Source organism: Papio anubis, chromosome 18, assembly GCF_008728515.1.
Source record: "Papio anubis isolate 15944 chromosome 18, Panubis1.0, whole genome shotgun sequence".
Taxonomy (NCBI): domain Eukaryota; kingdom Metazoa; phylum Chordata; class Mammalia; order Primates; family Cercopithecidae; genus Papio; species Papio anubis.
This window is the reverse complement of record NC_044993.1, coordinates 22,227,309-22,243,830: the sequence shown is the minus strand read 5'-3', so window position 1 is coordinate 22,243,830 and position 16,522 is coordinate 22,227,309. Positions and strand designations below refer to the sequence as shown.

Here is a 16,522-nt window from a genome sequence, read left to right as displayed (position 1 = left end):
TCCTATTTTCTCAATTATTTATTAACATTTCCCAGATGTTCTAAAGCCCTCCCTTGCCTCCTCTCTGCCAAATCAGGGCCCTCTGTCCTACTTCAAAAGCCTGAGAGCTCACTTAATAAAGCAAGCCCCAGTCCCCACCTGGGAAGGGCCTGGTCACATGGGAGGGCAGGTGAGGGTCCCTGAGGGACAACTTGTTGCCCTCACTGTTCCTGAGATGTCCCAGCCCAAGAAGGAAATGAAACTTCTCATCATTTCTCCTCGGGCCTCAGCCGAGCTGGCCCTATTGTGCTTTCTCACCATTAGGACTGCAGATCAGGCTGAGGGGCTCACCAGGGTGAGCCTTTCTGAGTCCCACTCACTGGCATTGCCATGAGGAGGCCCGGCGGCAGCTCTGCCCTCTGCACGCCGTGGTAACCTGGCCAACAAGAACATTTGCCACCCTGCAAGTCTGAGGAGCAGGTGAGTCGCTGGAGGGGGCGAAGTCCCAGGGCCACCTCTGGCTTCACCCAGACTCATTAAATGAAAGATACCATCTCTGCTAGGGCCAAGCCCCTGTCACATCTGGCTCCTGTTCCCCTCCCTGGTCCCTCTGCCCTGTGGCAAGGAGCCCAGGTGCAGGTTCATAGGTTGTTCCGCTGAAGTGCCTCACACAAGTTCTGGTTGGTGTCGGGTTCCTCCGTCAGCACCTCCACAGCCTCCCACTCCCCGGATCGGCTCGACCTCTTGATGGCGTCTACCACGCTCTGCATGTACAGCCCATCTTCGAAGGAGGCGGCCATGGAGACAGGGGTGCGGTCCCAGGTTCGGCGGTCGCCCTGCCCCTGGAAGGACTGGCGCAAGGCCTGCACCATGTAGACCATGCCCTTCAGGTACAGCAGCGGGACGTCCTGGGGCCCCTGTTCTGGCAGCCCTGCACCCACGGCCAGCGAGTCCCTCAACAGCAGCTCCTCTTGCGTGGCAGAGTTCTTCTGCCCATAGAGGTCAGCTCCCCGGGCGACGAGGCGTCCTGCAGAGCCTACTACCATGACTTCATGCACAAAGGCGCCCGGCATGTTGAAGTTGAGTGTCACTGTGCTACACACACCCCCACCCATGAGCATTTGGAAGAAACAGAAGTCATCGCTGGTGACGTGCCGGATGCCACGGATGGCAGCGTTCTGCCTCACAAATGTCTTGAGCAGCCCGTGCACCTTCTCGGCTCTCCGGCCGGTCAGGTGGGTCAGCAGGTCCACAATGTAGGTCCCCATGGTGTGCAGGCCCCCGCCACCCATGAGCTCATCACAGATCCAGCCATAGCTGGGGCTCAGCAGGCTGCCTGAGTAGATGCGGGCATCGCAGATCATCACCGCTCCCACATAGTGCTCTGAGATCAGCTGCTTCATGCGCACGAAGGCAGGCAGGAAGCGCAGCACGTTCCCTACCAGGCTCATGAGCTGTGGGTAGTAGCGCGAGGCTGTCACCATCCGGAAGGCATCCACCGATGTTGCTGCCTTCTCGCAAACGACATTCTTCCCAATACCTAACAATAGGACACAACAGGAAATCTCAAAGTTCCAAGGAGGAATCTCCAGCATGTCCACCTACCCTGAGGATTCTGGACTTGTCTGCCTCACAACTGCATGAACTAATTTTTTTGTTTTCTTTTTTGTAGAGGTGGGGTCTTGCTATGTTGCCCAGGATAGTCTCAAACTCCTGGCCTCAAGCGATCCTCCACCTTGGCCTCCTGAGTAACTGGGACCACAGGTGTGTACCACCACATCTGGCTAATTTTAAATTTTTTTTGTAGAGATGGGGTCTCCCTCTGTTGCATAGGCTGGTCTAGAACTCCTGGGCCCAAGTGATCCTCCTGCCTTGGCCTCCCAAAGTGCTGAGATTACAGGTGTTAGCTGCCATGCCTGGCCCCAAATTTCTTCAAATAAATCTCTCTCTTAAACACCCTATTGGTTCTGTTTCTCTGGAGAACCCTGAATAATACAGGTGGGCTAGAGAGGTTGGCACACTTCATGGATGTGTCTCTATGCTGTCATGCATTTATTAGATCATCAGCTTGGGGCCAGGGAATCTAACCTATTTTCTAGGGGATGGGCTAGTCATAACTCCCACTCTTAGTCATAACTCCAGAGAGGGCCCTAAGAGTCCCTGCAGATTGTTTTCTGAAAACACTGGTCCAACAAGTTAGAGTGGCCCAAGGCTAGAAAATGCTCGGCTCTCGTAGGACGGGAAGGAAGTGAGAATACCCTTTTTGCCCTCACACCCATTCTGGGTATGCTGCAGTCAACATGCACCCAGAGCTAAACAAAGCTGGACAAAGCCCTGAGGAGAGTGCTAGAGGATGAGCAGCTGGAAACTGAAGGGATGAATGCTGCTCCATGTTTCAAGATGAAAGCTCGTGAGGATATGAGCAGCCATGAGACACTAACACCTGCAGTGTTCCTGCAAGCTTCATGTGGTTCAAGTCAAAGGAAATCCTGTGCTAATACCTTAAATAGAAAACTTAGAAAGCCCAAAAAGCAGTATGGACTAGACACATACAGAAGTTTACAAGTCATAGTAAGCCAGGAAGGGTAAATACCCTGGCAAAAACCCACGAAAAAGCTCTCCAATGTCCAATTGCTTCTTGGAATAAAAGCCGAAGTCCTTACAAAGGCCCCACCCATAAGGTCTTGATACATGATCTGTGCACTCCTCCAAAATTTTCCTTTTTTTTTTTTTTTTTTTTTTAATTGAGATAGAGTCTCACTCTGTTGCCCAAGCTGGAGTGCAGTGGCTTGATCTCGGATCACTACAACTTCCGCCTCCCGGGTTCAAGCAGTTCTCCTGCTTCAGCCTCCTGAGTAGCTGGGATTACAGGCACCGACCACCATGCCCGGCTAATTTTTGTATTTTTAGTGGAGAAAGGGTTTCACCACGTTGGCCAGGCTGGTCTCCAACTCCTGACCTCAGGTGATCCACCTGCCTTGGCTTCCCAAAGTGCTGGCCTGGGATTAAGGCATGAGCTGCCATGCCTAACCACTCCAAAATTTTCTTTTTGATCTCTTTGCCTCCTGTGGTCTTTCAGCTGCTCATCCTGCTCTAGCCACTGAATGAGAGATGGGAGCTGCTATGCAGAAGGACTTGGTGACTGGGGAGAGGCAATGATCACAAAATGCTGAAGGACTGAGAAGGCAGGGCTGGGTTAGGAAACGAGACTGAAAGCATTACACAGAGCCTATATGCAATGTGGAAAACGGAATACCAAGTCTTGGTCTGGATTAATTCGTGTGCTTACCCTTCTAGTTGAAGCCCATTTGGGCAATGTGTGCACCTGGGCTTCTCCTCCATGGCCATCCAGGCTCCACTCTGGCACTCCACAGGTACTTCCTGGTTGGAGGGGCAGCCTTAGGCCTGGATGCCTGTGACCTGGGGTAACCGAGTCAAGAGTGTGCCTTCTCCAGGTATGTGCATCTTCAATAACCATGGTGTTCATCTTCCCTCAGGCCCCTGAACATTTTCTGAATGTTTTCAGATGGGGCAATGGTAAAGACACAGATTATTTCTGATGGCTCACTGCAGGGTGCAGCTTACCCTGATGGACCAAGATGGATTCTTTCCACACAGGTTCAGGTGGGGCCAGCTTGTAGCAGAAACAATAGTAACTACAGACAATATATCTTGCAACAAAAAACTAAGAAAACTTTATAGAAATGGCCGATGTCTCGGCTGGGCATGGTGGCTAACGCCTATAATCCCAGCACTTTGGGAGGCTGAGGTGGGCAGACAAACTGAGGTCAGGAGTTTGAGACTAGCCTAACCAACAGGAAGAAACCCTGTCTCTACTAAAAATACAAAATTAGCCGAGTGTGGTGGCACATGCCTGTAATCCCAGCTACTCGGGAGGCTGAGGCAGGAAAATCACTTGAACCCGGAAGGTGAAGGTTGCAATGAGTTGAGATTGCGCCATTGCACGCCAGCCTGGGCAACAAGAGCGAAACACTGTCTCAAAAAAAAAAAAGAAGTGGCTGATGTCCCACGTGATGGATGGGCCCCAAGACAACTGACTGCCCAGGAAGAGTCAATTATTGGTGCTGGACTCAAGCTTTGGAGCCAGAAATTCCTATGCTCAAATCTTGGCTTTCTCACTTAATTGCTAGATGACCTGGGAAATTTCTAAACTTCTCTGGGTTTTTGTTTACTACTGTTAACGTAATGCAGGATTTTACAGTTACAGGGAAGAAAAGAGGACTAAGTCAACCAAAGCAGTATATGTAAAGTACCTGGCTCAGTACAGCTCTGTCAACAGTACATTTTATTACCATCACCAAGGGAGAGATTCAGCCAATGTCACAAATTCAGAGGAAAAAAGCCCATTGCGACTTGGATATTAAGACTTGGCTGGGCATGGTGGTTCATGCTTATAATCCCAGCACTTTGGGAGGCCAAGGTGGGAGGATCACTTGAGTTCAGGAGTTCAAAATCAGCCTGGGCAACATAGCAAGACCTAGTATCTATTTAAAAAAAATAAAAAATAAGCCAGGCATGGTGGCATGTACCTGTAGTCCCAGCTACTTGGGAGGCTGAGGTAGGAGGATCCCTTGAGCCCAGGAGACTGGGGCTGCAGTTAGCTATGATCAAGCCACTGCACTCCAGCGTGGGCGACAGAATGAGACTTTGTCCCAAATAAATAAATAAATAAATAAATAAATTAATTAATTAAATAAATAAGACTCACATAGAAACTACATTTTCCAGGTAAATAATTTCTTTTCTTTTCCTTTTTTTTTTTTTTTTTTTGAGACAGAGTTTTGTTCTTGTTGCCCAGGCGGGAGTGCAATGGCACGATCTCAGCTCACTGCAACCTCTGCCTCCCGGGTTCAAGCCATTTTCCTGCCTCAGCCTCCCGAGGAAGCTGGGATTACAGGCACCTGCCGCCATGCCCAGATAATTTTTTTGTATTTTTAGTAGAGACGGGGTTTCACCATGTTGGCCAGGCTGGTCTTGAACTCCTGACCTCAGGTGATTCACTCACCTTGGCCTCCCAAAGTGCTGGGATTACAGGCGTGAGCCATCGCGTCAGCCCCAGGTAAATAATTTCTGTGTTCTGTATTTTGAAAATCTGATTTAGTTTCTTCTTCCTCTTTTTAGGAGACAGGGTCTTGCTTTGTCACTTAGGCTGGAGTGCAGTAGCATGATTCTGGTTCACTGCAGTCTTGGTCTGGCCTCAAGCAGAGCCTTCCTCTCAGCTTTCCAAGTAGCAAGGACCACAGGTGCGTGACAGCACACCCAGCTGATTTTTTTTTTTCTTTTTTTTTGAGACGGAGTCTTGCTCTGTCACCCAGGCTGGAATGCAATGATGCAATCCGCAATCTTGGCTCACTGCAAGCTCCGCCTCCCAGGCTGCCGCCATTCTCTTGCCTCAGCCTCCTGAGTAGCTGGGACTACAGGCATGCACCACCATGGCCGGCTAATTTTTTTGTATTTTTTTTAGTAGAGACGGGGTTTCACCATATTAGCCAGGATGGTCTCGAGCTCCTGATCTCGTGATCCGCCTGCCTCGGCCTCCCAAAGTGCTGGGATTACAGGCTTGAGCCACCACGCCCGGCCAAGCTGATTTTTAAATTTTTTTGTAAATACAGGGTCTTGCTATGTTGCCAAGGCTGGTCTCAAACTCCTGGCCTCAGGTGATCCTCCTGCCTTGGCCTCCCAAAGTGCCAGGATTACAGTCATGAGCCACCATGCCCAACCCATGTTGATTTTATAATGTCTTTTCAGAAAATCTAATTTTCAGGCTGGGTGAGATGACTCACAGATGTGGCAGTACACAGCTGTAGTCCCAGATACACAGGAGGCTAGGGTGGAAGAATCACTTGAGTCCAGGAGTTAGAGGCTGTAGTGAGTTATGATTGAGCCACTGTACTCCAGCCTGGATGACAGAGCAAGACTCTGTCTCAAAAAACAAATAAAATCAAAATGAACATACAGGAGTTGTTTTATCATATGTACTGTTTATCAGGCCTCTCTGAGAGTCAGGCCCAGCCTGGCCCCCTGGTAGCTCACATCCCGACCAAGCCCACAGGAGACAAATTGGTGCCTCTGGTCAACCCTTCCAGCTCTTCTTACTTCCTACCCCCACCTCTGCCGCCTTGACCCTGAAGAACCCCACAGAGCATGTTATTCGTACTTATGGGCATCTTAGGCTTGAACTCCCAGGATTACAAACCTCAGTTCTGTAGCAAGGAATAAGGCATATGGGTCGGTAGTCTATGACATCATTCAATCTTTTCAATTTATGACACTTCAATCTCCTGCTCTTCTTTAATAAAAGAAGCTTTTCAACAGGTACTAGCAGGACAATAAAGAACGGTCAGCCAAGTGTCACATACCTGGGGTAGGGTGGCCAGGCTTTGCATGGGGCCCAGCAGGGAGAGTAGCCCCTGACTGCTAGCACTACTGCTTCTGGAGGGTCTCCAGTGCTTCTCCACACTTGTGGGCCTTCCAGATTAGGGATAAGACAATCACAGTTCTGGGGGTGAATTCTGCCATTTGGCTGCTGAACACATATGGCTGACCAGGGAGGGATGTAAGGAGGAAATGAGGTTCTCAGACACCCCATTTGAGAGCTGCCACTCTGACCACCTCAGAAGCCTCCTGCTATAATGCCTCACTGCTGGCGACAGAGTGGATACTGCAGTGTGAGGCAGCGAGGAGGTGGGTTGAGAGGAAAAAGGACTTTTATGACTGCTAGGAGTTTGGTGGTAATAAAACTAGGATAAGGAATCCCTGTTTCATGCCTCAAGAGGTGAGGAAAGGGAGAAAGGCCTCTCTTCTTGAACCTGAAAAACAGTATGCTTTTGTTTTTTTAGATGGGGTCCTGTTTTGTTACCCAGGCTGGACTGCAGTGGTATAATCTTGGCTCACTGCAACCTCTGCCTCCGGGGCTCAAGCTAACCTCCCACCTCAGCCTCCCAAGTAGCTGGGACCACAGGTGCACACCACTGTGCTCAGCTAATTTTCTGTATTTTTGGTAAAGATGGGGTTTTATCATGTTGCCCAGGCTGGTCTTTAATTCCTGAGTTCAAGCAATCTGCCCGCCTTGGCCTCCCAAAGTGCTGGATTAGAGGTGTGAGGCACCGTGCCCAACCCTGAACAACAGCATGCTTAAACTTAGGACCCAATAGTATCAGTGTGGGACTGAAAGGACATCTTGAGTTAAACAGGCTCCTGCGGGCTAGTTGTACAGGGTCTTTGGGTAGCCATGAAAGACATGTCTACCTGAGTTTATCTAGCTTTCCTGCCAGGAAGTCAAGGGAGAGATTAGAGAAGCTGAAATCTGCTAGGCACAGTGGCTCCTACCTATAATTCCAGCACTTTGCGGGGGCCAAAGTAGGATGATTGCCTGAGGTTAGGAGTTTGAGGCCAGTTTGAACAACATAGGGAGATCCTGTCTCTACAAAAATGCTTTCTTCTTTTTTTTTTGTTTTTGTTTTTGTTTTTGTTTTTTTTTGAGACGGAGTCTCGCTGTGTCGACCAGGGTGGAGTGCAGTGGCCGGATCTCAGCTCACTGCAAGCTCCGCCTCCCGGGTTTTTACGCCATTCTCCTGCCTCAGCCTCCCGAGTAGCCGGGACTACAGGCGCCCACCACCTCGCCCGGCTAGTTTTTTGTATTTTTTTAGTAGAGACGGGGTTTCACCGTGTTAGCCAGGATGGTCTCGAACTCCTGACCTCGTGATCCGCCCGTCTCGGCCTCCCAAAGTGCTGGGATTACAGGCTTGAGCCACCACGCCCGGCCTAATTTTTGTATTTTTAGTATAGACGAGGTTTCACTACGTCGGTCAGGCTGGTCTCGAACTCCTGACCTCGTGATCTGCCCGCCTCGGCCTCCCAAAGTGCTGGGATTACAGGTATAAGCCACTGCGCCTGGCCTGCAAAGTGTTTTTCTAATGAACCACAGAAGTGCCAAGAATTGGGCACAGAAGCCCACCTTTTAAAGGTGACAGACTTAAGAAAACATTCAAAAATGCTGGGGCACCTTGCACTTAAAATACAATTTCCTGAACCACTTCTGAACTGAAGAATGAAATATATTAGGGCTCTTCCCCTCTCCCCTTTAAGAAATTGACAGGAAAGCTTTAAGGATAAAATCGGAGGTAGAAGATGAAGACCAAAGCAGAAAACAAGATGCTATAAAAAGAGCTGTCATATGAAAAGTCTATCTCTGGAAGGTAAGTTCAATCATTAATTTTAGGAAAAACTAGTAACAACAAGGGCAAGAAATGATCTCATGGCCTTAGAAGTAAGGTAAAAATACAAAGCTCTAGCAAGGAGAGAAAAATCACAGCACGAAGACTTGGTGAAATGTAACCAAGGTGTCATTCCTTAATGTTCCTGGGCCTCAGTTTAATTCAAAATGATTGGATCAGTGGCTCTCAATCCTTAATGTCCACCAGAGTCACCTGCAAGGCTTGTTCAGACACAGATAGCTGGATCCCAGACATTCAGTAGGTTTGGACTGGGGCCTAAGAATTTAGATTTCTTTTTGTTTGTTTGCCTTTGAGACAGTCTTACTCTGTCACTCAAGCTGGAGTGCATGATCACTGCTGACTGCAGCCTCTATCTCCTGGGCTCAAGCGATCCTTCTGCCTCAGCCTTCCGAGTAGCTGGCACCAGTCATCTGCCACCATGCCTGGCTAACTTTTAAACTTTTTTTGTGGAGACGGGATCCCACTATGTTGCCTAGCTGAGAATTCAGATTTCTTTTCTTTTTTTTTTTTTTTTTTTGAGATGGCATCTCGCTCTGTCGCCCAGCCTGGAGTGCAATGGCATGATCTCGGCTCACTGCAACCTCCGCCTCCTGGGTTCAAGTGATTCTCCTGCCCCAGCCTCCTGAGTAGCTGGGACTACAGGCGCCCTCCACCATGCCCAGCTAATTCTTATATTTTTAATAGAGATGGGGTTTCACCATGTTGGCCATGATGGTCTCGATCTCTTGACCTCACGATCCGCCCGCCTCGGCCTCCCAAAGTGCTGGGATTAAAGGTGTGAGCCGCCACACCCGGCTGAGAATTCAGATTTCTAACAAACCCCAGGTGATGATGCTGCTGGTGGAGCATACCAAGAACCAGAAAAAAAGCAAGCTTGCTGCCAAAGAACCCTGGGGTTTTCTCCTTCCTCCTGTACAGCTTGGAAATGGTCTACGTGGGGAACCCTAAAATTCAGGAAGAAGACAGAGAGCCTCCAGGGCTCTGGCTCTGGACACACCTCACCTTTCCAGCCTGCATTCAAGCCACAAGGGATGGCAAGGAGTCAAGTGACCATAGCGGCTTGCTTCCCCTTGAACCAACTTGCTGCTAAAGTGTTGACTTAGGTCTATTTCTGAATTCAATCTGGGAGCCACCGTCTGACCTCCCAAGTATTTGGTGACCAATGAATGAACAACTCCAATGTCACACATCCTCAGAGAGAGCTCTCTGGAAGAAACAAATAAGGCCAAAACTTACTTGCTCCAAATTGACAACCAGACAGACTAAAGTTCTTTCTCACTTCAATGAACATTTATCCTTCCCCACCCACAGGACCAGAGATGACAGACACCTTCGTATGACATTCCTCAGAATGAGGGAGAGATAAGTAGCAGACCCCGAGGTTTTCCACCATGGCAGTGGTCAGGAAGAGTGGAGGACAGCCTCATGGCACCAATTCCTGGACCTAGAGATCTTCAGCTGCATCAAAGAGACACTTGGCTCCTATCACCTCACATAAAACAGTTACTCAGTCAAGTAAGTATATGCTACTTGAATTGTGACTATGTCTTCTGTCATCTACCTTGTAATGTGTGTTATTTCTAGTTGCCTCAATTGGACTATAAAATCTGAAGGCAGGGAGGGGTCCAATCTAACACAGCTTTGAATGTCCAAAATGACATCAGGACAGTGACTGGCACACAGGAGGCACTAAAAAAAATAATTGAGGCTGGGTGTGGTGGCTCATGTCTGTAATCCCAGCACCTTGGGAGGCCAAGGCGGGTGGATCACCTGAGGTCAGGAGTTCAAGACCAGCCTGGCCAACATGGCAAAACCCCATCTCTACTAAAAATACAAAAATTAGCCAGGCATGGTGGCACACGCTTGTAGTTCCAGCTACTTGCGAGGCCGAGGCAGGAGTATCGCTTGAACTGGGAGGTGGAGGTTGCAGTGAGCCAAGACTGTGCCAGTGCATACTCCAGCCTGGGCAACAGAGTGAGACTCCATCTAAAAAAATAAAAATAATAATAATAATAATAATAAAATGTAGGCCGGGCGTGGTGGCTCACGCCTGTAATCCCAGCACTTTAGGAGGCTGAGGCGGACGGATCATGAGGTTAGGAGATCAAGACCATTCCAGCTCACAAAGTGAAACCCCGTCTCTACTAAAAATACAGAAAATTTAGCCGGGCATGGTGGCAGGCACCTGTAGTCCCAGCTACTTGGGAGGCTGAGGCAGGAGAATGGTGTGAACCCGGGAGGCGGAGCTTGCAGTGAGTGGAGATTGCGCCACTGCACTCCAGCCTGGGTGACAGAGCGAGACTCTGTCTCAAAAGAAAAAAAGAAAGTGCTGGGCACGGTGGCTCACACCTGTAATCCCAGCACTTTGAGAGGCCGAGGCGGATAGATCACCTGAGGTCAGGAGTTCGAGACCATCCCAGCTCACACAGTGAAACCCTGTCTCTACTAAAAATACAAAAATTAGCTGAGTATGGTGGCGGGTGCCTGTAATCCCAGCTACTCAGGAAGCTGAGGCAGGAGAATCACTTGAACCCAGGAGGCGAAGGTTGCAGTGAACCGGGATTGCGCCAGTGCACTCCAGCCTGGGCAACAACGGTGAAACTCCGTCTCAAACTAAACTAAACTAAACTAAACTAAAATAAAATAAAAATAGCTGGCTGAATGTTTACTGGTTTACTTACTAAACTAGGTTCTGATTTATATTAGATAAAGAGAAGAAGTTGACTCCAGTTGACTAGAAAGAGACCAATGGGAACTGCAGGAGAACAGCTCAGCAGGCCACGCCCAGCCAGGGGCAGGAGGTTACCAAGCCAAAATTTCCCAAGGGAGTGGAGATGTCATGTGAGCAGGCTGTCAACGGATCTTGTCAGGGAAGCCAATGCTGTCAGAGCCTTCCTGTCCTCTGGCAATACAAGACTGCAATTCAGCAGGAAGGGTGTGTGCTCACTATAGTCAAACGCTGACAAAACATGGGAAATGGTAGCCTTGCTACACAGCCTCTCCTTCCTGTGGTGCTGTATGCCCCAGAAATGGGAGAACAAACACACCAGTCACAAGCAATTCCCCGGCGCCCAGGGCTCGGACCTCTAACTTCATATAGACCTCAAAGTTTATGAACCATCTCCAGCCCCTTGATGGCTGTCTCTTAGAGTATTTCCTTAATTTCTGTTCAGGGATTTATAGATGGGAGGTAGGTTAGGCTATGTCTTTTTTCTCCTATAGTTATAAGAACTCCCAATATGCCCTCCCCAAGCACTGCTTCAGGGACAAGTGATGTCCCAGAGTTCTCCTCCCTGCAGATGCGAGCCTAGGACGGAGAGCTCAGAGGAGGGGAGTGACCCTCAGAGGACTGCCCAGAGGGAGACACGATCTGCCCCTGCCGTGGCCTGCTGGGCGTACCTAGAGCCTTCACGGATATCTGCCGGGTGAGTGGAGGGGGGATGCTGATGCACACCAGATCCACGTCTTGATGCAGCAAGATGTCATCAGTCCGGCTGGTATAGAAGGCGATGTTCATCTCCTCAGCAAGCTGCTTTGCCTCCTCCTCAGTCTTCCCCCACAGGGCCTCAACAGTGAACCCTTCTGCCCTCAGCAGTGGGACCAGAACTCGGGCGGAGCTGCCAGTCCCAAACACGCCCACTCCTGGCAGCATCTTCATCCCGGCCTCTCTCTTTACCAACTCATCTCCTCACAAGAGCCTCCGGCATGGATATGATCTTCCAAACGTCCTGGTCAGACATGGCTCCTAGAATAGCAAGCATTACACTGGTCATTACTGGAGAAGACACTCAGCTGAGGCTACTTTCTTCTTCTTTTTTTTCAGATGGAGTCTCGCTCTGTCGCCCAGGCTGGAGTGCAGTGGTGCGAAGGCTACTTTCAAATAAGGAAGCAACAAGTTCTCTGCCAGAAAAGCACAAATGAAATACGGCTCAAGGCCAGGCATGGTGGCTCATGCACGCCTGTAACCTCAGCATTTTGGGAGGCCGAGGTGGGAAGATCACTTGAGGCCAGGAGTTTGAGAGTAGCCTGGGCAACATGGCGAGATGTCATCTCTATAAAAAAAAAATTTAAAAATAGCCGGATGTGGTGGCATGCGCTCATTTTAGTCCTAGCTACCTGGGAGGCTGAGGTGAAAGGATCACATGAGCCCAGGATTTCACAACTGTAGTGAGCTATAATTGCACTACTGCATTCCAGCTTGGGCAACAGTGCAAGACCTTGTCTCGAAAGAAAAAACAAATACTGTTCCAAGATGAAAAACTGTAGAATCTTCTTCTTCCATGGAGACTGAATGATAGGAGGAAAAATGGAAAATGAATAAAGCTGGATTTAAGTCTCTGTTCTGCTACTTAATTTTCTGTGTAACCCTGGTCAAACCATTCAACCTTCAAGGCCTTAAATGTATAATAAGGGGAGTGATTGATCTTTAAAGTTCCTTCTTGCTGTAAAAGTTCATGATTCTATATATGACAAAGAAAAAGAAGAGTGGAGGCCAGGTACAGTGGCTCACACCGGTAATCCCAGCACTTTGGGAGGCCAAGGTGGGTGGATCGCCTGAGGTAAAGAGTTCAAAACCAGCTGGGTCAACATGGTGAAACCCCATCTCTACTAAAAATACAAAAAAATTTAGCCAGGCATGGTGGCAGATGCCTGTAATCCCAGCTACTCAGGAAGCTGAGGAAGGAGAATCACTTGACCCAGGAGGCAGAGGTTGCAGTGAGCCGAGATCACACTATTGCACTCCTTTTTTTTTTTTGTTTTGTTTTGTTTTTTTTGAGAGGGAGTCTCGCTCTGTTGCCCAGGCTGGAGTGCTGTGGCCGGATCTCAGCTCACTGCAAGCTCCGCCTCCCAGGTTCCCGCCATTCTCCTGTCTCAGCCTCCCGAGTAGCTGGGACTACAGGCGCCCGCCACCTCGCCCGGCTAGTTTTTTGTATTTTTTAGTAGAGACGGGGTTTCACCGTGTTAGCCAGGGTGGTCTCGATCTCCTGACCTCGTGATCCGCCCATCTCGGCCTCCCAAAGTGCTGGGATTACAGGCTTGAGCCACCGCGCCCGGCCACTATTGCACTCCTACCTGGGTGACAGAGTGAGACTCCGCTGTCTCAAAAAGAAGAAGAAGCCGGGCGCGGTGGCTCACGCCTGTAATCCCAGCACTTTGGGGGGCTGAGGCGGGCAGATCATCTGAGGTCAGGAGTTCGAGACCGGCCTGGCCAACATGGCCAACCCCGTCTGTATTAAAAATACAAAATTAGCCAGGCGTGGTGGTGCATGCCTGTAGTCCTAGTTACTCGGGAGGCTGAGGCAGGAGAATTGCTTGAACTCAGGAGGCAGAGGTTGCAGTGAGCCGAGATCGCGCCACTGCACTCCAACCTAGGCAACAAGAGGGAGACTCTGTCTAAAAAAAAATAAGGAAAGAAGGAAGGAAGGGAGGGAGGGAAGGAGGAAGGGAGGGAGGGAGGGAGAGAGGGAGAGAGGGAGAGAGGGAGGGAGGGAGGGAGGGAGGGAGGGAGGAAGGGAGGAAGGAAGGAAGGAAGGAAGGAAGGAAGGAAGGAAGGAAGGAAGGAAGTCGCGTGCGGTGGCTCATGCCTGTAATCCCAGCACTTTGGGAGGCTGAGGCGGACGGATCACTTGAAGTCAAGAGTTCGAGACCAGCCTGGCCAACATGGTGAAACCCCGTCTCTACCAAAAATATAAACAATTAGCCGGGTATGGTGGTACATGCCTGTAGTCCCAGCTACTTGAGGGGCTGAGCCAGGAGAATCACTTGAAGCTGGGAGGTGAAAGTTGCAGTGATCCCAGATTGTGCCACTGCACTCCAGCATGTGTGACAGAACGAGACTCCATCTCAAAAAAAAAAAAAAAAAAAAAAAGAATGGAAAACAAAAACCAGTTCAAGAGGAAAGTGAAAGAACTAATTGCTACATAGATTAAGTATAATTAAAATTTTTATGGTAGCAAACATAGGAAAATGCTCACTAGAAAAAAAAAAAATACCAAAAAACTTTTTCCATCAAACTGGCTAAAATAAAGCGTATGCTTAAAAAGATTTTATTGGGCTGGGTGTGGTGGCTCATGAGTCTGCAATCTCAGCACTTTGCGGGGCCAAAGCAGGAGGACTGCTTGAGATCAACAATTCAAGACCAGCATAAGCATCATAGTGAGACCCCCATCTCTACTTTAAAAAAAAAAAAAAAGTTAGCCCGGCATAGTGGCACATGCCTATAGTCCCAGCTATTTGGGAGGCTGAGGTAGGAGGATCGCTTGAGCCCAGGAGTCCAGATTGCCGTGAGCTATGACAGTGCTACTGCACTCCAGCCTGAGCAACAGAGTGAGACTGTCTCAAAAAAGGTTTTTTTGTATACAGATATTTACTATAGCATTGGCTATCAGAATGAAAAACTGGGAAACAATCTAGATGTCCAATACAAGTAATGGGTTAGACAAAGAATGCTGTGGAGCTACCGAAAACCATGAAGTAGAAGGCCCTCAATAACCTGAAAGACATTCACCACATAGTCACTGAAAGGGGAAAACACACACTATTAGAAGTATGGGTTTTTTTTTTAAAAGCACACAAAAGAAGTATAATAGGTATGAGAACATATAAGGATATCTGTAATATATCTATAAAAATATCTCTATTCAATGCTGTAGAAGGACCAGAATACTACTGAATTTGCTGCTGAGGTAGATGGGATTATGAATGATTTTTGTTTCTTTTCAATTTTTTTTGAACTTTGCCAAATTTTCTGAGACATGATTATGCCTTATTCATTGTAGAGGTTTTCTTCTGATCACAAGGGTTATACAATAAATAATAAAACCAAACAAAAGTCCTTTGCTTGGGATCAATGTCATGTGAGAAAACCAAGATGAGATGTAGGTGTGCTCAGAATATCCAGGTTCCCCATCCAACATTTCCCTCAGCTAAACCAGCAGCTCCCCACTCTGTATTAGCGTCATTGGTGACCCTAGACCCACTGAATCAGACGAGAGCGATGTGGGCCACATCATCATCATTTTTTCTCTTTTTAAACTTTAATGTAATTTTTAAAATTGTGGTACAATATACATAAAATTCATTTTTTTTTTTTTTTGAGATGGAGTCTTGTTGTGTTGCCCAGGTTGGAGTGCAGTGGCGTGACCTCGGCTCACTGCAGGCTCTGCCTCCTGGGTTCACGCCATTCTCCTGCCTCAGCCTCCCAAGTAGCTGGGACTACAGGGGCCCGCCGCCACGCCCGGTTAATTTTTTTTGTATTTTTAGTAGAGATGGGGTTTCACCATGTTAGCCAGGATGGTCTCAATCTCCTGACCTCATGATCCGCCCACTTCAGCCTCCCAAAGTGCTGGGATTACAGGCATAAGCCACAGCGCCCGGCCCATTTTTTGCTTTTTTAAAGACAGAGTCTCACTCTGTCGCCCAGGCTGGAGTGCAGTGGTGCAATCTCGGCTCACTGGAACCTCCCCCTCCCTGGTTTCAAGCAATTCTCCTGCCTCAGCCACACGTGTAGCTGGGATTACAGGTGTGTGCCATCACCCCCGGCTAATTTTTGTATTTTTGGTAGTGACAAGGTTTCGCCATGTTGGCCAGGCTGGTCTCGAACTCCTGAGCTCAAGCGATCTACCCACCTTGGACTCCCAAAGTGCTGGGATTACAGGCGTGAGCCACCACACCCAGCCCATCTTAACTTTTTTTTTTTTTTTTTGAGACAGAGTCTCGCTCTGTTGCCCAGGCTGGAGTGCAGTGGCGCAATCTTGGCTCACTGCAAGCTCCGCCTCCCGGGTTCACGCCATTCTCCTGCCTCAGCCTCCTGTGTAGCTGGGACTACAGGTGCCCGCCACCACGCCCGGCTAATTTTTTGTATTTTTAGTAGAGACGGCGTTTCACCGAGTTAGCCAGGATGGTCTTGATCTCCTGATCTTGTGATTCACCCGCCTCGGCCTCCCAAAGTGCTGGGATTACAGGCGTGAGCCACCACGCCCGGACCATCTTAACTATTTTTAAGTATATACATCAGTGGTATTAAATACATTTACAGCTGGGCGCGGTGGCTCACGCCTGTAATCCTAGCACTTTCGTAAGCAGAGGAGGGTGGATCACCTGAGGTCAGGAGTTCGAGACCAGCCTGACCAACATCGTGAAACCCCATCGCTACTAAAAATACAAAAATTAGCCGGCCTGGTCGCACGTGCCTGTAATTCCAGCTACTCGGGAGGCAGAGACAGGAGAATTGCTGGAACCTGGGAGGTGGAGGATGCAGTGAGCCGAGATCAAGCCACTGCACT

General features: G+C 48.9%; 1 protein-coding gene across 1 annotated transcript in view; it reads right to left on the bottom strand.

The window, feature by feature from the left end:
* Positions 1-16,522, bottom strand: part of GFOD2 (glucose-fructose oxidoreductase domain containing 2) — a 53,044-nt gene continuing 36,522 nt past the window's right edge. The window contains exons 2-3 of the mRNA XM_003917053.3: positions 11,637-11,982; positions 1-1,519 (exon numbers count right to left, since the gene is read on the bottom strand). Of these exons, the coding sequence (XP_003917102.1) occupies positions 621-1,519; positions 11,637-11,895 (1,158 nt within the window). The 5' untranslated portion in view covers positions 11,896-11,982 and the 3' untranslated portion in view covers positions 1-620. The remainder of the gene's footprint in view (positions 1,520-11,636; positions 11,983-16,522) is intronic.